This window comes from Oncorhynchus clarkii, chromosome 10, assembly GCF_045791955.1.
Source record: "Oncorhynchus clarkii lewisi isolate Uvic-CL-2024 chromosome 10, UVic_Ocla_1.0, whole genome shotgun sequence".
NCBI classification, from domain to species: Eukaryota; Metazoa; Chordata; class Actinopteri; order Salmoniformes; family Salmonidae; genus Oncorhynchus; species Oncorhynchus clarkii.
Genome location: NC_092156.1, coordinates 231,475 through 255,403, shown reverse-complemented (window position 1 = coordinate 255,403; position 23,929 = coordinate 231,475). Strand labels below are relative to the sequence as shown.

At 44.4% G+C, this 23,929-nt stretch overlaps 1 protein-coding gene across 1 annotated transcript in view; it reads left to right on the top strand.

Annotated features, from left to right (window-relative positions):
* LOC139417897 (transcriptional coactivator YAP1-like) overlaps window positions 1–7,264 on the top strand; it is a 33,163-nt gene extending 25,899 nt beyond the window's left edge. Inside the window, exons 5-8 of the mRNA XM_071166881.1 lie at window positions 582–733; window positions 2,699–2,772; window positions 2,885–2,985; window positions 6,220–7,264. Of these exons, the coding sequence (XP_071022982.1) occupies window positions 582–733; window positions 2,699–2,772; window positions 2,885–2,985; window positions 6,220–6,368 (476 nt within the window). The 3' untranslated portion in view covers window positions 6,369–7,264. The remainder of the gene's footprint in view (window positions 1–581; window positions 734–2,698; window positions 2,773–2,884; window positions 2,986–6,219) is intronic.
* Window positions 7,265–23,929: the final 16,665 nt, after the last annotated feature.

Sequence of the window (23,929 nt, the reverse complement as noted above, 5' to 3'; positions counted from 1 at the left end):
GACAGACAGACAGGGAGGGAGGGCGCGAGACGGAGGGAGGGCGCGAGAGAGGGGGGGGGGGGCGAGAGACCGAAACAGAGAGGGAGAGTTGCCTTAAGGCCAGAGAGAACAGTCTGGTTAAACAGGAACAACTGGTAGATAAGACACTCCCTAACAGTCACACACACCCTGACACTGTCTCCCTCCCTAACATTAACCCCTGACCCTGTCTCCCTCTCTAACATTAACCCCTGACCCTGTCTCCCTCCCTAACATTAATCCCTGACCCGGTCTCTTTCCCTGACCCTGTCTCCCTCTCTAACATTAACCCCTGACCCTGTCTCCCTCTCTAACATTAACCCCTGACCCTGTCTCCCTCTCTAACATTAACCCCTGACCCTGTCTCCCTCTCTAACATTAACCCCTGACCCTGTCTCCCTCCCTAACATTAACCCCTGACCCTGTCTCCCTCTCTAACATTAATCCCTGACCCGGTCTCCCTCCCTAACATTAACCCCTGACCTTGTCTCCCTCCCTGACATTAACCTGACCCTCCCTGACCCTGTCTCCCCCCCTAACCTCTGACCCTGTCCTCCCTCCAGTCCAGAGTGCTGTAGCCCAGGTGAAGCCCTCAACCCTGACCTCTGACCCGGTTGGCATTGCGACAGTGGTAACCAAGCGCAGGCAGCAGCTGCAGGTGGAGAAGGACAGGCTGAGGCGGAAACAGGACCTGGCCCGTCCAATCAGAGTACAGGTCAGGGGTCAAACACACTGGAATATATATGGATATTATGTTCTATACTGTGCCTTCAGAAAGTATTCACACCCCTTGACTTACCACATTTTATTACAAAGTGGGTTTAAAATGCATTTCATTGTCTTTAAAAAAAATGTTATGTCAACAATCTACATAAAATACTCTTCCACTCAAAGTGGAACAAAAATTCGAACATTTGTAAAACATTTATGAAAAATAAAACACTTATATATACACTATATATACAAATGTATGTGGACACCCCTTCAAAACAGTGGATTTGGCTATTTCAGCCACACCTGGTACTGACAGGTGTATACAATTGAGCACACAGCCATGCAATCTCCATAGACAAACATTGGCCAAACCCAGATTTGTCCGTCGGACTGCCAGAGGCAATTTGGAACTCGGTAGTGAGTGTTGCAACTGAGGACAGATGATTTTACACGCCACACACTTCAGCGGTCCTGTCTTGTGAGCTTATGTTGCCTACGGCTGAGCCGTTGTTGCTCCGAGATGTTTCCACTTCACAATAACAGCACTAATAACTGACGGGGCAGCTCTAGTAGGGCCGAAATTTGAAGAACTGACTTGTTAGAAAGGTGGCATCCTAAGACGGTGCCATTTTGAAAGTCACTGAGCTATTCAGTAAGGCCATTCTACATTCAAAATGGCACCGTCTTAGGATCTTCAAATTTCGGCCCTACTAGAGCTGCCCCGTCAGTTATTAGTGCTGTTATTGTGAAGTGGAAAGTGTAGTCCGGTGGAAATTTGACCTTTGGTCTGGAGTCCAAATTGAAGATTTTTGGTTCCAACCGCCGTGTCTTTGTAAGACGCGGTGTGGGTGAACGGATTATTACATTTTTAAATGTTTTATTTCACCTTTATTTAACCAGGTAGGCCAGTTGCTGGAGTGCTGCAGAGATGGTTGTCCTTCTGGTTCTCCCATCTCCACAGAACTCTGGTAGAGTGGCCAGAAACTCTGTCAGAGTGACCATTGTGTTCTTGGACACCTCCCGAACCAAGGCCCTTCTCCCTTGATTGCTCAGTTTGGCTGGGTGTTCAGCTCTAGGAAGAGTCTTGGTGGTTCCAAACTACTTCCATTTAAGAATGATGGAGGCCACTGTGTTCTTAGGGACCTTCAATGCTGCAAAAAAAATGTGGTACCCTTCCCCAGATCGGGGCGGCAGGTAGCCTAGTGGTTAGAGCGTTGGGCCAGTAACCGAAAGGTTGCTAGATCGAATCCCTGAGCTGACAAGGTAAAAATCTGTTGTTCTGCCCCTGAACAAGGCGGTTAACCCACTGTTCCTAGGCCGTCATTGAAAATAAGAATTTGTTCTTAACTGACTTGCCTAGTGAAATAAAGGTAAACAGAATCGACACAATCCAGTCTCAGAGCTCTATATACAATTCCTTCGACCTCTTGGCTTGGTTTTTGCTCTGACATGCACTGTCAACTGTGGGATCTTAAATAGACAGGTGTGTGTCCAATTAATGTCCAATTAATTGAATTTACCACAAGTGGACTCCAATCAAGTTGTAGAAACATCTCAAGGATGATCAATGGAAACAGGATGCACCTGAGCTCAATTTCGTTTCTGATAGCAAAGGGTCTGAATACTTATGTAAAAAAGCAATACATTTGCAAAAATGTCTTAAAACCTGTTTTCACTTTGTCATTATGGATGTATTGTGGGTAGATTGATGAAGGAAAATAATTATTATAATCAATTTTAGAATTTAGCTGTAACAACAAAATGAATACTTTCCGAATGCACTGTATATGTGTGTGTAAATATGTTGGGTGTTATTTATTTAAAATGTATGTTTTTATTGTAACAGCAAAGTACCAGCAGAGTTTTTAATATTAGTTGTTTTTACAGAACCAAATAATAATAATGCTGGAAGTAAAATAAAGTAAACTAATAATAAATAATAAATAAATAATGTAACCTGTGTCAGGATGTGGCGGTGAGGAGTGGACTGGAGCATGATGGGAAAATGAGGAACAACCATGTAGACCCCGCCCTCAACGGGTGAGCCTGTCTGTCTTCGTGTCTGTGTGCATGTGGAGGTATACGCTTCCAAAACAAATATGTGTGCGTTTTAGCCAATATTACAACTGTGTGTGTTGGTCACTGCTTGTAGGGCCCACTCCCGTAACCAGAGTACTGACAGTGGTCTGAGTGTCAGCAGCTTCACACGGACACCTGATGACCTGCTGAACACTGTGGAACTCATGGATACAGGTAAGACACACACACACCTTGGTTTAAATTGGACTATTTTAAAGGTAAAATAACCTAATAAAATGTTATTTGTCACTTCGTAAACAACAGGTGTGGACTAACAGTGAAATGCTTGGTAAACAACAGGTGTAAACTAACAGTGAAATGCTCTGTAAACAACAGGTGTGGACTAACAGTGAAATGCTTGGTAAACAACAGGTGTGGACTAACAGTGAAATGCTTGGTAAAACAACAGGTGTAAACTAACAGTGAAATGCTTGGTAAACAACAGGTGTGGACTAACAGTGAAATGCTCTGTAAACAACAGGTGTGGACTAACAGTGAAATGCTTGGTAAACAACAGGTGTGGACTAACAGTGAAATGCTTGGTAAACAACAGGTGTGGACTAACAGTGAAATGCTTGGTAAACAACAGGTGTGGACTAACAGTGAAATGCTTGGTAAACATGTATATATACTGACAGGTTACCATAGTCACATTAATATATACTGACAGGTTACCATAGTCACATTAATATATACTGACAGGTTACCATAGTCACATTAATATATACTGACAGGTTACCATAGTCACATTAATATATACTGGCAGGTTACCATAGTCACATTAATATATACTGGCAGGTTACCATAGTCACATTAATATATACTGACAGGTTACCATAGTCACATTAATATATACTGGCAGGTTACCATAGTCACATTAATATATACTGATAGGTTACCATAGTCACATTCATATACACTGACAGGTTACCATAGTTCCATTTTTATTTACTGAAAGGTTACCATAGTCACATTAATATATACTGACAGGTTACCATAGTCACATTAATATATACTGACGGGTTACCATAGTTACATTAATATATACTGACACCTGGAGGTTACCATAGTCACATTAGTATATACTGACATGTTACCATAGTCACATTTAATATTCACTGACAGGTTACCATAGTTACAATAATATACACTGACAGCTTACCATAGTCACATTAATATATACTGGCAGGTTACCATAGTCACATTAATATATACTGGCAGGTTACCATAGTCACATTAATATATACTGACAGGTTACCATAGTCACATTAATATATACTGACAGGTTACCATAGTCACATTAATATATACTGGCAGGTTACAATAGTTACATTAATATATACTGGCAGGTTACCATAGTCACATTAATATATACTGGCAGGTTACCATAGTCACATTAATATATACTGGCAGGTTACCATAGTCACATTAATATATACTGGCAGGTTACCATAGTCACATTAATATATACTGACAGGTTACCATAGTCACATTAATATATACTGGCAGGTTACCATAGTCACATTAATATATACTGATAGGTTACCATAGTCACATTCATATACACTGACAGGTTACCATAGTTACATTTTTATTTACTGAAAGGTTACCATAGTCACATTAATATATACTGACAGGTTACCATAGTCACATTAATATATACTGACGGGTTACCATAGTTACATTAATATATACTGACACCTGGAGGTTACCATAGTCACATTAATATATACTGACATGTCACCATAGTCACATTTAATATTCACTGACAGGTTACCATAGTTACAATAATATACACTGACAGCTTACCATAGTCACATTAATATATACTGACAGCTTACCATAGTCACATTAATATATACTGGCAGGTTACCATAGTCACATTAATATATACTGGCAGGTTACCATAGTCACATTAATATATACTGACAGGTTACCATAGTCACATTAATATATACTGACAGGTTACCATAGTCACATTAATATATACTGGCAGGTTACAATAGTTACATTAATATTCACTGACAGGTTACCATAGTCACATTAATATATACTGGCAGGTTACAATAGTTACAATAATATATACTGACAGGTTACCATAGTCACATTAATATATACTGGCAGGTTACAATAGTTACAATAATATATACTGACAGGTTACCATAGTCACATTAATATATACTGGCAGGTTACCATAGTCACATTAATATATACTGACGGGTTACCATAGTTACAATAATATATACTGACAGGTTACCATAGTCACATTAATATATACTGACAGGTTACCATAGTTACATTAATATATACTGACAGGTTACCATAGTTACATTAATACATACTGACAGGTTACCATAGTTACATTAATATATACTGGCAGGTTACCATAGTCACTATAATATATACTGACAGGTTACCATAGTCACATTAATATATACAGACAGGTTACCATAGTCACATTAATATATACAGACAGGTTACCATAGTCACATTAATATATACTGACAGGTTACCATAGTCACATTAATTTATACTGACAGGTTACCATAGTTACATTAATATATACTGACAGGTTACCATAGTTACATTAATATATACTGACAGGTTACCATAGTTACATTAATATATACTTACACCTGGAGGTTACCATAGTCACATTAATATATACTGACATGTTACCATAGTTACATTTAATATTCACTGACAGGTTACCATAGTTACAATAATATACACTGACAGGTTACCATAGTCATATTAATATATACTGACAGGTTACCATAGTCACATTAATATACACTGACAGGTTACCATAGTCACAATAATATACACTGAGTGCACAAAACATTAAGAACACTCTTTCCATGACATAGACTGACCAGGTGAAAACTATGATCCCTTATTGATGTCACTTGTTAAATCCACTTCAATCAGTGTAGAAGGGGAGGAGACAGGTTAAAGGAGGATTTTTAAGCCTTAAGACAATTGAGACAATGATGGTGTATGTGTGACATTCAGAGGGTGAATGGGCAAGACAAAATATTTAAGTGCCTTAGAAAAGGGTATGGTAGTAGATGCCAGGCTGGGTTTTCCACACTCAACAGTTTCCTGTGTGTATCAAGAATGGTCCACCACCCAAAGGATATCCAGCCAACCTCACACAACTGTGGGAAGCATTTGTAGTCAACATGGGCCAGCATCCCTGTGGAAGTCTTTCCACACCTTGTAGTGTCCATTCCCCGACGATTTGAGGCTTTTTTGAGGGCAAAAGGGGGCTGCAACTCACTATTAGGAAGGTGTTGTTCATTTGTTGTACTCTGTGTAAATGAATGCACTCAGTCTCTGGGGTTACATCTTGGAGCTCTAGCAACATCCACAACATCCTAATGACTGTATTATGTGCTGTGATAGGTGACTCTGGAGCAGGCCAGCCAATGCCATTCCTGGAGGCAGGCCCAGGGGTGTGCATGGCTACCGATGGGGAGGAGCTAATGCCCAGCATCCAGGAAGCCCTGAGCTCAGACCTCCTGAGTGACATGGATACTGTTCTCTGGTTATAGACACACACTATAGATACACACACACACACACACTATAGTCACACACACACACACTATAGTCACACACGCACATACACTCTAGACACACGCACACACAATCTAGACACACACACACACTATACACACACACATACGCACTATACACACACACACACACACACACACACACACACACACACACACACTATAGACACACACTGTAGACACACACACACACACACGCACACTATAGACACACCTACCTGGCTATAGACTCTACACAACAGTAGTACATAATGAACTGACTTGATGGGTTATAGACTACACAACAGGGAACGAGACTCAGACTCCGCCCCTCCACTTCCTCTCCTGGGTGTTACCTGTCTCCCTTGAACCTAGCTGGCCACTGATTGGCTGGTTTCCCAGGATGTAACCCAGTAGACACTGTGGCCCTTGACGACAGGAGATAGAGCGATACATGATGTGGTACTGAGGAGACACTGTGGCCCTTGACGACAGGAGATAGAGCGATACATGATGTGGTACTGAGGAGACACTGTGGCCCTTGATGACAGGAGATAGAGCGATACATGATGTGGTACTGAGGAGACACTGTGGCCCTTGACGACAGGAGATAGAGCGATACATGATGTGGTACTGAGGAGACACTGTGGCCCTTGACGACAGGAGATAGAGCGATACATGATGTGACACTGTGGCCCTTGACGACTGGAGATAGGGAGATGCATTATGTGGTACTGAGGAATGTGGCTAGTGTTTTCTTCCTCTATCTCTCCCTCTCTCCTCCCCTCTCCTCTTTATCCCTCTCTCCTTCCCCCTCTCCTCTCCCTCCTCCTTTCTCCCTCCCTCCTTCCCTTTCACAGGAGAGAGAATCTTCAGTTTGCCTTTCATCCCTATATACCTCACACCTGCCTTTCCCTTCCCATAAGTATGTATCTTTGTTAGTTATGCCTACATATATCAACAAACAATCTTCTTTATAAGTGGTACAATTTCTCAACGTGTTGTTTAACTTGCAGGCTGCTAAATTGTGAGGCATGAGAGATTAACAGAATATTCCTCCACATCAGCAGTTGTAATAGAATTGACCAGTTATAACGTACATCCAGAGCCTTCATAAAGTATTCACACCCCTTGACTTATTCCACATTTTGTTGTGTTGCCATGTGGGATTAAAATGCATTTAATTGTCAACGATCTACTCAACATACTCAGTAATGTCAAAGTGGAAGATTTTGACATTAGGTACTTTTGAAGTTGGAAGTTTACATACCCTTAGGTTGGAGTCATTAAAACTTGTTTTTCAACCACTCCACAAATTTCTTTTTAACAAACATTAGTTTTGGCAAGTCGGTTAGGACATCTACTTTGTGCATGACACAAGTAATTTTTCCAACAATTGCTTACAGACAGATTATTTCATTTATAACTCACTGTGTCACAATTCCAGTGGGTCAGAAGTTTACATACACTAAGTTGACTGTACTTTTAAACAGCTTGGAAAATTCCAGAAAATGATGTCATGGCTTTTGAAGCTTCTGATAGGCTAATTGACATCATTTGAGTCAATTGGAGGTGTACCTGTGGATGTATTTCAAGGCCTACCTTCAAACTCAGTGCCTCTTTGCTTCACATCATGGGAAAATTAAAAGAAATCAGCCAAGACCTCAGAAAAAAATTGTAGACCTTCACAAGTCTGGTTCATCCTTGGGAGCAATTTCCAAATGCCTGATACCATTCATCTGTACAAACAATAGTACACAAGTATAAACACCATGGGACCACGCAGCCATCATACCGCTCAGGAAGGAGACGCGTTCTGTCTCCTAGAGATTAATGTACTTTGGTGCAAAATGTGCAAATCAATCCCAGAACAACAGCAAAGGACCTTGTGAAGATGCTGGAGGAAACAGGTACAAAGTATCTATCCACAGTAAAATGAGTCCTATATCTACATAACCTGAAAGTCCGCTCAGCAAGGAAGAAGCCACTGCTCCAAAACCGCCATAAAAAAGCCAGACTATGGTTCCTCTGGTCTGATGAATTAAAAATAGAGCTGTTTGGCCATAATGACCATTGTTATGCTTGGGGGAAAAAGGGGTAGGCTTGCAAGCCGAAGAACACCATCCCAACCGTGAAGCACGGGGGTGGCAGCATCATGTTGTGGAGGTGCTTTGCTGCAGGAGGGACTGGTGCACTTCACAAAATATATGGCATCATGAGGCAGCAAAATTATGTGGATATATTGAGGCAACATCTCAAGACATCAGTCAGGAAGTTAAAGCTTAGTTGAAAATGGGTCTTCCAAATGGACAATGACCCCAAGCACACTTCCAAAGTTGTGGCAAAATGGCTTAAGGACAACAAAGTCAAGGTATTGGAGTGGCCATCACAAAGCCCTGACCTCAATCCTATAGAAAATTTGTGGGCAGAACTTAAAAAGCGTGTGTGAGCAAGGAGGCCTAGAAACCTGACTCCGTTACACCAGCTCTGTCAGGAGGTTATGGGCCAAAATTCACCCAACTTATTGTGGGAAGCTTGTGGAAGGCTACCTGAAACATTTGACCCAAATTAAACAATTTAAAGGCAATGCTACCAAATACTAATTGAGTGTATGTAAACTTCTGACCCTCTTGGAATGTGATGAAAGAAATAAAAGCTGAAATAAATCATTCTTTCTACTATTATTCTGACATTTCACATTCTTAAAATAAAGTGGTGATCCTAACATGGAATTTTACAGCAAGGGAATTTTTACTTATTAATTATTAAATTAAATGTCAGGAATTGTGAAAACCTGAGTTTAAATGTATTTGGCTAAGGTGTATAAGCTTTTGACTTCAACTGTAAGTATTCATGTTATAATCAGCGATTACAGCTGGGAATATTTCTGGCTAACTAAGCAACCTGTGGCGGCAGGTAGCCTAGTGGTTAGAGCATTGGGCCAGTAACCGAAAGGTTACTGGATCGAATCCCCGAGCTGACAAGCTGACAAGGATATCTGTCGTTCTGCCCCTGAGCAAGGAGTAGTTCTCCGGGAGCCGAAGAGATGGCAGCCCCCTGCACCTCTCTGATTCAGAGGGGTTGGGTTAAGTGCGGAAGACACATTTCAGTTGAAGGCAGTCATTTGTACAATCCAGTTGCACACTTGCCCATTTATCCTTTAAAAGCTCTGGTTTTTTTGATAGGTGTTCAAGCTGATTTAAGTCAAAACTGTTAACTCGGCCACTCAGGAACATTCGGAACATTCGTCTTGGTAAGCAAGACGAATGTTGATTTGGCCTTGTGTTTTAGGTAATTGTCTTGTTGGAAAGCCAAGTTTTCCTCTAGAACTTTGCCTGTGCTTAGCTCTATTCTGTTTCATTTAACTCCCTAGTCCTTGCCGATGACAAGCATACCCATAACATGATGCAGCCACCGCCATGCTTGAAAATATTAAGTGCTGGATTTACCCCAAACATAACACTTTGTATTCGGGACTTAAAGTTAACTTCTTTGCCATATTTATATGTATAGTTTTACTTTAGTGCCTTATTGTAGGATGCATGTTTGGAATATTTTTATTCTGTACAGGCTTCCTTCCTTTCACTCTGTAATTTATGTTAATATTGTGAAGTAACTACAATGTTGTTGATCCATCCTCAGTCAGGGACATCCATCCTCCAGCTATTAAACTCTTAATTGTTTTAAAGTCACCATTGGCCTCATGGTGAAATCTCTGAGTGCTTTGCTCCCTATCTGGCAACTGAGTTCAGAAGGACGCCTGTATCTTTGTAGTGACTGGATGTATTGATACACCATCCAAAATGTAATTAATAACTTCACCATGCTCAAAGGGATTTTCAATGTCTGCTTTTTTTAAATTTTATTTTGATCCATCTACCAATAGGAGCCCTTCTATGCGAGGCATTGGAAAACCTCCCTGGTCTTTGTGGTTGAATCTGTGTTTGAAATTCACTGCTCGACTGAGGGACTTTACAAATAATTGTGTGTGAGGTACAGAGATGGGCTAGTCATTTACAAATCATGTTAAACACTATTATTGTACACAGAGTGAGTCCATGCAACTTATTTTGTGACTTGTTAAGAAAAATTTTAATACTGAACATATGTAGGCTTGCCATAACAAAAGGGTTGAATACTTCTTGACCTTTCAGCTTTTTATTTTGTATTAATTTGTAAAACATGCTAAAAACATAATTCCACTTTGATGTTATGGGAAATTGTGTGTAGACCAGTGACAAAACATGACATTTTAATCCATTTAGAATTCAGTCTGTAAAACAAGAAAATGTGGAGAAAGTCAAGAGGTGTCAATACTTGTATGTATTTGTATGTAGCTATAATAATGGGACAGAATGTTACATCAGTCTGGGACAGTTAGGCTGCGTTTACACAGGCAGCCCAGTTCTGATACTTTTTCCACTAATTGGTCTTTTGACCAATCACATCTGATGTTATCACAGATCTTTTTCAGAGATGATCTGATTGGTCAAAAGACCAATTAGTGAAAAAAAATATCAGAAATGGGCTGCCTGTGTAAACACTGCCTTAACACACAACCCTACAGAACACACACACACCATGTAAATTAAAGCAAACCTATTATGCATGATGCTATGTGTTTTATAATACAGTATTGATGCTATGTGTTTTATAATACAGTATTGATACTATGTGTTTTATACTATAGTATTGATACTAGGTGTATGGAACCCTATTTCCTGTCTGTTGTTCTGTTTCTCTGCCTGTAGTCTGTCTGTCTGCATGTAGGTTCTGTCTGTCTGCCTGTAGTCTGTCCATAGTATGTCTGCCTGTCGTCTGTCTAGTCTGTCTGTCTGCCTGTAGTCAAATCAAATCAAATGTTATTTGTCACATACACATGGTTAGCAGATGTTAATGCGAGTGTAGCGAAATGCTTCTGCTTCTAGTTCCGACAATGCAGTAATAACCAACAACAATCTAGCTAACAATTCTGTCTGTGTATCACCTTAGAACAACTCAATAATAACTGATACTCAGAACTATTATTTAGTATTTTGATCATGTTTATATATGCATGTGTTTTCAAATGCAGTTTATCTTTATATTTGTGTAATCATTTTTAAACCAAGCTATAGTAGAATAAACTTTGACAATCTGTTCTTGTTGATATTCATGCTTTTATTGGCAGGAGCCTAATCATCAGACACTTTGGTAACCCTTCAAGTTGTTGTTGTTTTGTGTGTATTTTTATTGGGTGAACAGCCAGATCAGACATCAGTATATCCCAAGTGGCATAATGAATGGTTCACTGCAGCTCAATGACTCAATCTACAAGGCTTCATAATGAATGGTTCACTGCAGCTCAATGACTCAATCTACAAGGCTTCATAATGAATGGTTCACTGCAGCTCAATGACTCAATCTACAAGGCTTCATAATGAATGGTTCACTGCAGCTCAATGACCCAATCTACAAGGCTTCATAATGAATGGTTCACTGCAGCTCAATGACTCAATCTACAAGGCTTCATAATGAATGGTTCACTGCAGCTCAATGACTCAATCTACAAGGCTTCATTATGAATGGTTCACTGCAGCTCAATGACTCAATCTACAAGGCTTCATTATGAATGGTTCACTGCAGCTCAATGACTCAATCTACAAGGCTTCATAATGAATGGTTCACTGCAGCTCAATGACTCAATCTACAACGCTTCATAATGAATGGTTCACTGCAGCTCAATGACTCAATCTACAAGGCTTCATAATGAATGGTTCACTGCAGCTCAATGACTCAATCTACAAGGCTTCATAATGAATGGTTCACTGCAGCTCAATGACTCAATCTACAAGGCTTCATTATGAATGGTTCACTGCAGCTCAATGACTCAATCTACAAGGCTTCATAATGAATGGTTCACTGCAGCTCAATGACTCAATCTACAAGGCTTCATAATGAATGGTTCACTGCAGCTCAATGACCCAATCTACAAGGCTTCATAATGAATGGTTCACTGCAGCTCAATGACTCAATCTACAAGGCTTCATTATGAATGGTTCACTGCAGCTCAATGACTCAATCTACAAGGCTTCAAAATTCTAAAGAAGTGCAGCCTATTGCATGTACAGTGGCTTGCGAAAGTGTTCATCCCCCTCTGCATTTTTACTATTTTGTTGCCTTACAACCTGGAATGAAAATATATTTTTGGGGGATTTGTATCATTTGATTTACACAACATGCCAACTACTTTGAAGATGCAAAATATTTTAAGAGATAAGACAAAAAAACAGAACTTGAGCGTGTATAACTGTTCACCCCCCCCCCCCCCCCCCCCCTCCCCCCTAGTCTAGTCTCTTGGAGTATGTCTCTATAAGCTTGGCACATCTAGCTACTTGGATTTTTGCCCATTCTTCAAGGCAAAACTGCTCCAGCTCCTTCAAGTTGGGTAGGTTCCGCTGGTGTACAGCAATCTTTAAGTCATACCACAGATTCTCAATTGGATTGAGGTCTGAGCTTTTACTAGGCTATTCCAAGACAAATACATGTTTCCCCTTAAACCACTCGTGTGTTGCTTTAGCAGTATGCTTAGGGTCATTGTCCTGCTGAAAGGTGAACCTCCTTCCCAGTTTTAAATCTCTGGAAGACTGAAACAGGATTCCCTCAAGAATTTCCCTGTATTTAGCCCCATCCATCATTCCTTCAATTCTGACCAGTTTCCCAGTTCCTGACTATGAAAAACATCCCCACAGCATGATGCTGCCACCACCATGCTTCACTGTGGGGATGGTGTTCTCGGGTTGATGAGAGGTGTTAGGTTTGCACCAGACATAGCGTTTTCCTTGATGGCCAAAAACCTCAATTTTAGTCTCATCTGGCCAGAGTACCTTCTTCCATATGTTTGGGGAGTCTCCCACATGCCTTTTGGCGAACACCAAACATGTTTGCGTATTTCTTTCCTTAAGCGATGGCTTTTTTCTGGCCACTCTTCCATAAAGCCCAGCTCTATGGAGTGTACGGCTTAAAGTGGTCCTATGGACAGATACTCCAATCTCTGCTGTGGAGCTTTGCAGCTCCTTCAGGATTATCTTTGGTCTCTTTGTTGCCTCTCTGATTAATGCCCTCCTTGCCTGGTCTGTGAGTTTTGGTGGGTAGCCCTCTCTTGGCAGGTTTGTTGTGGTGCCATATTCTTTCCATTTTTTAACATTGGATTTAATGGTGCTCCGTTTTGCATATTTTTTTATAACCCAACCCTGATCTGTACTTCTCCACAACTTTGTCCCTGACCTGTTTGTAGAGCTCCTTGGTCTTCATGGTGCTGCATGCTTAGTGGTGTTGCAGACTCTGGGGCCTTTCAGAACAGGTGAAAATATACTGAGATCATGTGACAGATCATGTGACCCTTAGATTGCACACAGGTGGACATTATTTAACTAATAATGTGACTTCTGAAGGTAATTGGTTACACCAGATCTTATTTAGGGGCTTCATAGCAAAGGGGGTGAAAACATATGCACCACTTTTCCTTTTTTTTTCTTTTTTCATTTCACTTCACCAATTTGGAGTATTTAGTGTATGTCCACTACATAAACATCTATTTAAATTACAGGTTGTAATACAACAAAATAGGAAAAAAATGCCAAGGGGGATGAATACTTTCACAAGGCACTGTATGTGTGTGTGGACGAGGCTTTGTGTGAAGGTGGGTGGGTGGGGCTTTGTGTAAAGGTGGTTGGGAGGGGCTTGGAGCATATTACAACTTTTGTGTTTGCACATTCATCTCTATACCAGAAAATTTGAATCTATTGAATCATTTGGACATGTTCACACTAAAAGTATATATATTCATATCACCATTTTATAAATGGTGTAAATGCATGACATGACCCCGCTAACCCCAGTCGCCCCAAGATCAATTGTTTTGAACACTAAAGTTTTGAATCACAACACTCGGCTCCACTGCTTTAATTCGTGCAGCGTTTTAACCTTTATTTAACTAGGCAAGTCAGTTAAGAACAAATTCTTATTTACAATGACGGCCTAAACCGGCCAAACCCGGACGACGCTGGGCCAATTGTGCGCCGCCCTATGGGACTCCCAATCACAGCCGGATGTGATACAGCTAATTAAGGAGCAACAATAAAATAACAATAGCGAGGCTATATACAGGGGGTTCCGGTGCAGAGTCAATGTGCAGGGACACCGGTTAGTCAAGGTAATTGAGGTAATATGCACATGTAGGTAGAATTAAAGTGACTATGCATGGATGATAGAAAGAGAGCAGCAGCAGTGTAAAAATGGGAGGTGGGGTGGGACAATGCTAATAGTCCGGGTAGCCATTTGATTAACTGTTCAAGAGTCTTATGGCTTGGGCTTAGAAGCTGTTACGAAGCCTTTTTGATCTAGACCTGGCGCTCCGGTACCGCATGCCATGTGAAGTCCTTGGAAATGTTTTGGGCTTTCCTCTGACACCGCCTGGTATAGGTCCTGGATGGCAGGAAGCTTTGCCCCAGTGATGTACTGGGCAGTTCGCACTACCCTCTGTAGTGCCTTGAAGTCGGAGGCCGAGCAGTTGCCATACCAGGCGGTGATGCAACCAGTCAGGATGCTCTCGATGGTGCAGCTGTGGAACGTTTTGAGGATCTGAGGACCCATGCCATATCTTTTCAGTCTCCTGAGGGGGAATAGACGTTGTCGTGACCTCTTCACGACTGTCTTGGTGTGTTTGGATCATGATAGTTTGGTGATGTGGACACCAAGGAAGCTCTCAACCTGCTCCACTGTTTGGAGGATATATTGTCACAATATCCTCAACACCGGCCTTATCACTTAAATATGTTATACAATGACATTGTTGAATACTTGTTTCTGATTGGCTGGAAGGGCATTCTAGAGTGTGCATTATTTCCTTATAATGCACTGTATATTTGCACAGTAGAATTTAATGGCTATAGAGGGCTTGCAGTTTTGCCACAAATCACCTAGCCACCGAACCAGGCGCTATGTTGGAAGATCAAAGTCAGTCTGTGTTTTGCTACCACCAGTAATTTCGGGAAGATTGCCCATTATTTCGTTTTTCTAAAGACCCAGAAAATGGAGGCAGTTGGAGAACCTATCCAAGTAAGTAAATATATTTAGAAAATTATCAAAAACAATGTATTATTAGCTAGCTAGCTTGCTACAGAAACTTAGTGTGCAGGCTAACTCAAATGAGCTGCTAAAGTAATTTTCGTTAGTTGGCTAACTTTACATACTGTATAACGTAAACTCTTACATCTCCTTGGTCCGTACAATTGCCCTTATTTTAGCGCCCCAAAAACGTAATACTTCCAGATCAACTGTAATGTCAATACCACTGTAAAGCACAATTTCTCCCCTTTCTAACAGAATCAATTTCATGACCTAAACACTGCCCGTTTCTGCATAATTCAAGCAGGCAATGGGCCCCGTCGGGTATTTAAAAAAATGTCTGGTGGGGAAGCGAAACTAATGCATGACAGTGAGAAGCAGAGATGATGTGTGGGAAAATAACTTTTTTTCACTCGATCTGTCCAACTTTGATTTATTTCACCTTTATTTAACCAGGTAGGCAAGTTGAGAAGAAGTTCTCATTTACAATTGCGACCTGGCCAAGATAAAGCAAAGCAGTTCGACACATACAACAACACAGAGTTACACATGGAGTAAAACAAACATACAGTCAATAATACAGTAGAAAAAATAAGTCTATATACAATGTGAGCAAGTGAGGTGAGAAGGGAGGTAAAGACAAAAAAAAGGCCATGGTGGCGAAGTAAATACAATATAGCAAGTAAAACACTGGAATGGTTGATTTGCAGTGGAAGAATGTGCAAAGTAGAGAGAGAAATAATGGGGTGCAAAGGAGCAGTTAAGGTAGTTAAGGTAGTTAACTAACTAACTCACCCTCCAAATACACCTCTGCTGTTTTCAATCAAGATCTCAGCGATCCCTGCCTCATTGCCTGCATCCGTAATGGGTCAGCGGTCAAATGGCCTCCACTCATTACTGTCAAACGCTCCTTAAAACACTTTAGTGAGCAGGCCTTTCTAATCGACCTGGCCGGGATATCCTGGAATGACATTGACCTCATCCCGTCAGTAGATGATGCCTGGTTATTCTTTAAAAGTGCCTTCCTCACCATCTTAAATAAGCATGCCCCATTCAAATGTTAATGTTAGAACTAGGAATAGATAGGAACCTGTCTGCCCTTGACCAGCACAAAAACGTCCGGTGGCGTTCTGCATCGAATAGCCCCCGTGATATGCAAATTTACAGGAAAGTTAGGAACAAATATACACAGGCAGTTAGGAAAGCTAAGGCTAGCTTTTTCAAACAGATATTTGCATCCTGTAGTACTAACTCAAAAAAGTTCTGGGACACTGTAAAGTCCATGGAGAATAAGAGTACCTCCTCCCAGCTGCCCACTGCTCTGAGGCTAGGAAACACTGTCACCACCGATAAATCCACTATAATTGAGAATTTCAATAAGCATTTCTCTACGGCTGGCCATGCTTTCCACATAGCTACCCCTACCCCGGTCAACTGCCCGGCACCCTCCACGGCAATCCGCCAAAGCCCCCTCCATTTCTCCTTTTACCCAAATCCAGATAGCTGAGGTTCTGAAAGAGCTGCAAAATCTGGACCCCTACAAATCAGCAGGGCTAGACAATCTGGACCCTCTCTTTCTAAAATTATCTGCCGAAATTGTTGCAACTCCTATTACTAGCCTGTTCAATCTCTCTTTCGTATCGTCTGAGATTCCCAAAGATTGGAAAGCTGCCACGGTCATCCCCCTCTTCAAAGGGGGTGACACTCTAGACCCAAACTGTTACAGACCTATATCTATCCTACCCTGTCTTTCTAAGGTCTTCGAAAGCCAAGTTAACAAACAGAATACCGACCATTTCGAATCCCACCACCTTCGAATCCCACCTTCTCCGCTATGCAAACTGGTTTCAGAGCTGGTCATGGGTGCACCTCAGCCACGCTCAAGGTCCTAAACGACATCATAACCGCCATCGATAAGAGACATTACTGTGCAGCCGTATTCATCAACCTGGCCAAGGCTTTCGACTCTGTCAATCACCACATTCTTATTGGCAGACTCGACAGCCTTGGTTTCTCAAATGATTGCCTCGCCTGGTTTACCAACTACTTCTCTGATAGAGTCCAGTGTGTCAAATCGGAGGGCCTGTTGTCTGGACCTCTGGCTGTCTCTATGGGGGTGCCACAGGGTTCAATCCTCGGGCCGACTCTCTTCTCTGTATACATCAATGATGTTGCTCTTGCTGCTGGTGATTCTCTGGTACACCTCTACGCAGACTACACCATTCTGTATACTTCTGGCCCCTCTTTGGACACTGTGTTAACTAACCTCCAGACGAGCTTCAATGCCATACAACTCTCCTTGCTTGGCCTCAAACTGCTCTTAAACGCAGGGAAAACTAAAAGCATGCTATTCAACCGATCACTGCCCGCACTTGCTCGCCTATCCAGCATCACTACTCTGGACAGCTCTGACTTAGAATACGTGGACAACTACAAATACCTAGGTGTCTGGTTAGACTGAACTCTCCTTCCAGACTCCTTCCAGACTCACATTAAGCTTCTCCAATCCAAAATTAAATCTATAATTGGCTTCCTATAACGCAAAAAAGCATCCTTCCCTCATGAAAAAAAAAGTATCTATCAAACATACCCTCGTAAAACTGACCATCCTACCGATCCTCGACTTCGGTGATGTCATCTATAAAATAGCCTCCAACACTCTACTCAACAAACTGGATGCAGTCTATCACAGTGCCATCCGTTTTGTCACCAAAGCCCCATACACTACCCACCATTGCGACCTGTACGCTCTTGTTGGTTGGCACTCGCTTCATACGCGTCGCCAAACCCACTGGCTACAGGTTATCTACAAGTCTCTGCTAGGTAAAGCCCCGCCTTAGCTCAGCTCACTGGTCACCATAGCAGCACCCACTCGTAGCACGCGCTCCAGCAGGTATATCTCACTGGTCACCCCCAAAGCCAATTCCTCCTTTGGTCGTCTTTCCTTCCAGTTCTCTGCTGCCAATGACTGGAAAGAACTGCAAAAATCTCTGAAGCTTGGAGACTCATATCTCCCTCACTAGCTATAAGCACCAGCTGTCAATATCACCAGCTTGCTAACATAGCTAGCTATCTTGGTGTATTTATCATTGTAACTCCAACAGCCATGTAAGATGCTGAAAGGATTAGCTAGCAATTCCAGCTGTCAGAAAAGGGCTACACTGAATATGGCAGGTACCTTTGTGGGAGGAAATTATGAAAATATTCTCCAGTTCCCTAGTGAGAAAAAGTGAACACAGAGATATGGCAACATAATATCAGGGCTGTCTAACTTGAGTATAATGCAGCTTGTTTCTTTGTGATGTTTTTTGTCCTCCGATACAGAGAGCTGTCAAACCCTGTCTGCAGTTGAAGAGGTCCCAATTTATTTATTTTTTTACCTTTATTTAACCAGGCAAGTCAGTTAAGAACAAATTCTTATTTTCAATGACGGCCTGGGAACAGTGGGTTAACTGCCTGTTCAGGGGCAGAACGACAGCTCGGGGGTTTGAACTCGCAACCTTCCGGTTACTAGTCCAACGCTCTAACCACTAGGCTACCCTGCCGCCCCAAATGAATGTCCCAAGAGAAAAAGGGTACATCCTTGTATACCATGGATTATAAACTCAGCAAAAAAAGAAACATCCTCTCACTGTCAACTGTGTTTATTTTCAGCAAACTTAACATGTGTAAATATTTGTATGAACATAAGATTCAACAACAGAGACATAAACTGAACAAGTTCCACAGACATGTGCCTATCAGGAATTGAATAATGTGTCCCTGAACAAAGGGGGGGTCAAAATCAAAAGTAACAGTCAACTGGTGTGGCCCTAGCCCAACAGCTAGGCCCTAGCCCAACAGCCCAACTCCAGTCCTCCAGTACCCCCAACAGCCCAACTCCAGTCCTCCAGTATCCCCAACAGCCCAACTCCAGTTCTTGAGTACCCCCAACAGCCCAACTCCAGTCCTCCAGTACCCCCAACAGCCCAACTCCAGTCCTCCAGTACCCCCAACAGCACAACTCCAGTCCTCCAGTATCCCCAACAGCCCAACTCCAGTCCTCCAGTATCCCCAACTCCAGTCCTCCAGTATCCCCAACAGCCCAACTCCAGTCCTCCAGTATCCCCAACTGCCAAACTCCAGTCCTCCAGTACCCCCAACAGCCCAACTCCAGTCCTCCAGTACCCCCAACAGCCCAACTTCAGTCCTCCACTACCCCCAACAGCCCAACTCCAGTCCTCCAGTACCCCCAACAGCCCAACTCCAGTCCTCCAGTACCCCAAACAGCCCAACTTCAGTCCTCCACTACCCCCAACAGCCCAACTCCAGTCCTCCAGTACCCCAAACAGCCCAACTCCAGTCCTCCAGTATCCCAACAGCCCAACTCCAGTTCTTGAGTACCCCCAACAGCCCAACTCCAGTTCTTGAGTACCCACAACAGCCCAACTCCCGTTCTTGAGTATCTCCAACAGCCCAACTCCAATGCTCCAGTATCCCCAACAGCCCAACTCCATTCCTCCAGTACCCCCAACAGCCCAACTCCAGTCCTCCAGTACCCACAACAGCCCAAATCCAGTCCTCCAGTATCCCCAACAGCCCAACTCCAGTTCTCCAGTACCCCCAACAGCCCAACTCCAGTCCTCCAGTACCCCCAACAGCCCAACTTCAGTCCTCCAGTACCCCCAACAGCCCAACTCCAGTCCTCCAGTACCCCCAACAGCCCAACTCCAGTCCTCCAGTATCCCCAACAGCCCAACTCCAGTCCTCCAGTACCCCCAACAGCCCAACTCCAGTCCTCCAGTACCCCCAACAGCCCAACTCCAGTCCTCCAGTATCCCCAACAGCCCAACTCCAGTCCTCCAGTATCCCCAACAGCCCAACTCCAGTCCTCGAGTACCCCCAACAGCCCAACTCCAGTCCTCCAGTACCCCCAACATCCCAACTCCAGTTCTTGAGTACCCCCAACAGCCCAACTCCAGTCCTCCAGTATCCCCAACAGCCCAACTCCAGTCCTCAAGTACCCCCAACAGCCCAACTCCAGTCCTCTAGTACCCCCAACAGCCCAAATCCAGTCCTCCAGTACCCCCAACAGCCCAACTCCAGTCCTCCAGTACCCCTAACAGCCCAACTCCAGTCCTCCAGTACCCCCAACAGCCCAACTCCAGTCCTCCAGTATCCCCAACAGCCCAACTCCAGTTCTTGAGTACCCCAAACAGCCCAACTCCAGTCCTCCAGTACCCCCAACAGCCCAACTCCAGTCCTCCAGTATCCCCAACAGCCCAACTCCAGTTCTTGAGTATCCCCAACAACCCAACTCCAGTCCTCCAGTACCCCCAACAGCCCAACTCCAGTCCTCCAGTATCCCCAACAGCCCAACTCCAGTCCTCCAGTACCCCCAACAGCCCAACTCCAGTTCTTGAGTACCCCCAACAGCCCAACTCCAGTCCTCCAGTATCCCCAACAGCCCAACTCCAGTCCTCCAGTACCCCCCAAAGCCCAACTCCAGTCCTCCAGTACCCCCAACAGCCCAACTCCAGTCCTCCAGTATCCCCAACAGCCCAACTCCAGTTCTTGAGTACCCACAACAGCCCAACTCCAGTTCTTGAGTATCCCCAACAGCCCAACTCCAATGCTCCAGTATCCCCAACAGCCCAACTCCAGTCCTCCAGTACCCCCAACAGCCCAACTCCAGTCCTCCAGTACCCCCAACAGTCCAACTCCAGTCCTCCAGTATCCCCAACAGCCCAACTCCAGTTATTGAGTACCCCCAACAGCCCAACTCCAGTCCTCCAGTACCCCCAAAAGCCCAACTTCAGTCCTCCACTACCCCCAACAGCCCAACTCCAGTCCTCCAGTACTCCCAACAGCCCAACTCCAGTCCTCCAGTACCCCCAACAGCCCAACTTCAGTCCTCCACTACCCCCAACAGCCCAACTCCAGTCCTCCAGTACCCCAAACAGCCCAACTCCAGTCCTCCAGTATCCCAACAGCCCAACTCCAGTTCTTGAGTACCCCCAACAGCCCAACTCCAGTTCTTGAGTACCCACAACAGCCCAACTCCCGTTCTTGAGTATCTCCAACAGCCCAACTCCAATGCTCCAGTATCCCCAACAGCCCAACTCCATTCCTCCAGTACCCCCAACAGCCCAACTCCAGTCCTCCAGTACCCACAACAGCCCAAATCCAGTCCTCCAGTATCCCCAACAGCCCAACTCCAGTTCTCCAGTACCCCCAACAGCCCAACTCCAGTCCTCCAGTACCCCCAACAGCCCAACTTCAGTCCTCCAGTACCCCCAACAGCCCAACTCCAGTCCTCCAGTACCCCCAACAGCCCAACTCCAGTCCTCCAGTATCCCCAACAGCCCAACTCCAGTCCTCCAGTACCCCCAACAGCCCAACTCCAGTCCTCCAGTACCCCCAACAGCCCAACTCCAGTCCTCCAGTATCCCCAACAGCCCAACTCCAGTCCTCCAGTATCCCCAACAGCCCAACTCCAGTCCTCGAGTACCCCCAACAGCCCAACTCCAGTCCTCCAGTACCCCCAACATCCCAAATCCAGTTCTTGAGTACCCCCAACAGCCCAACTCCAGTCCTCCAGTATCCCCAACAGCCCAACTCCAGTCCTCAAGTACCCCCAACAGCCCAACTCCAGTCCTCTAGTACCCCCAACAGCCCAAATCCAGTCCTCCAGTACCCCCAACAGCCCAACTCCAGTCCTCCAGTACCCCTAACAGCCCAACTCCAGTCCTCCAGTACCCCCAACAGCCCAACTCCAGTCCTCCAGTATCCCCAACAGCCCAACTCCAGTTCTTGAGTACCCCAAACAGCCCAACTCCAGTCCTCCAGTACCCCCAACAGCCCAACTCCAGTCCTCCAGTATCCCCAACAGCCCAACTCCAGTTCTTGAGTATCCCCAACAACCCAACACCAGTCCTCCAGTACCCCCAACAGCCCAACTCCAGTCCTCCAGTATCCCCAACAGCCCAACTCCAGTCCTCCAGTACCCCCAACAGCCCAACTCCAGTTCTTGAGTACCCCCAACAGCCCAACTCCAGTCCTCCAGTATCCCCAACAGCCCAACTCCAGTCCTCCAGTACCCCCCACAGCCCAACTCCAGTCCTCCAGTACCCCCAACAGCCCAACTCCAGTCCTCCAGTATCCCCAACAGCCCAACTCCAGTTCTTGAGTACCCACAACAGCCCAACTCCAGTTCTTGAGTATCCCCAACAGCCCAACTCCAGTCCTCCAGTACCCCCAACAGTCCAACTCCAGTCCTCCAGTATCCCCAACAGCCCAACTCCAGTTATTGAGTACCCCCAACAGCCCAACTCCAGTCCTCCAGTACCCCCAAAAGCCCAACTTCAGTCCTCCACTACCCCCAACAGCCCAACTCCAGTCCTCCAGTACCCCAAACAGCCCAACTCCAGTCCTCCAGTATCCCCAACAAGCCAACTCCAGTTCTTGAGTACCCCCAACAGCCCAACTCCAGTTCTTGAGTACCCACAACAGCCCAACTCCAGTTCTTGAGTATCTCCAACAGCCCAACTCCAATGCTCCAGTATCCCCAACAGCCCAACTCCAGTCCTCCAGTACCCACAACAGCCCAAATCCAGTCCTCCAGTATCCCCAACAAGCCAACTTCAGTTCTTGAGTACCCCCAACAGCCCAACTCCAGTTCTTGAGTACCCACAACAGCCCAACTCCAGTTCTTGAGTATCTCCAACAGCCCAACTCCAATGCTCCAGTATCCCCAACAGCCCAACTCCAGTCCTCCAGTACCCCCAACAGCCCAACTTCAGTCCTCCAGTACCCCCAACAGCCCAACTCCAGTCCTCCAGTACCCCCAACAGCCCAACTCCAGTCCTCCAGTACCCCCAACAGCCCAACTCCAGTCCTCCAGTACCCCCAACAGCCCAACTCCAGTCCTCCAGTATCCCCAACAGCCCAACTCCAGTCCTCCAGTATCCCCAACAGCCCAACTCCAGTCCTCGAGTACCCCCAACAGCCCAACTCCAGTCCTCCAGTACCCCCAACATCCCAACTCCAGTTCTTGAGTACCCCCAACAGCCCAACTCCAGTCCTCCAGTATCCCCAACAGCCCAACTCCAGTTCTCCAGTACCCCCAACAGCCCAACTCCAGTCCTCCAGTATCCCCAACAGCCCAACTCCAGTCCTCCAGTATCCCCAACAGCCCAACTCCAGTCCTCCAATATCCCCAACAGTCCAACTCCAGTCCTCCAGTATCCCCAACAGCCCAACTCCAGTCCTCCAGTATCCCCAACAGCCCAACTCCAGTTCTGACCCACTGGAATTGTGATGCAGTGAATTATAAGTGAAATAATCTGTCTGTAAACAATTGTTGGAAAAATTACTTGTGTCATGCACAAAGTAGATGTCCTAACCGACTTGCCAAAACTATAGTTTGTAAACAAGAAATTTGTGAAGTGGTTGAAAAATGAGTTTTAATG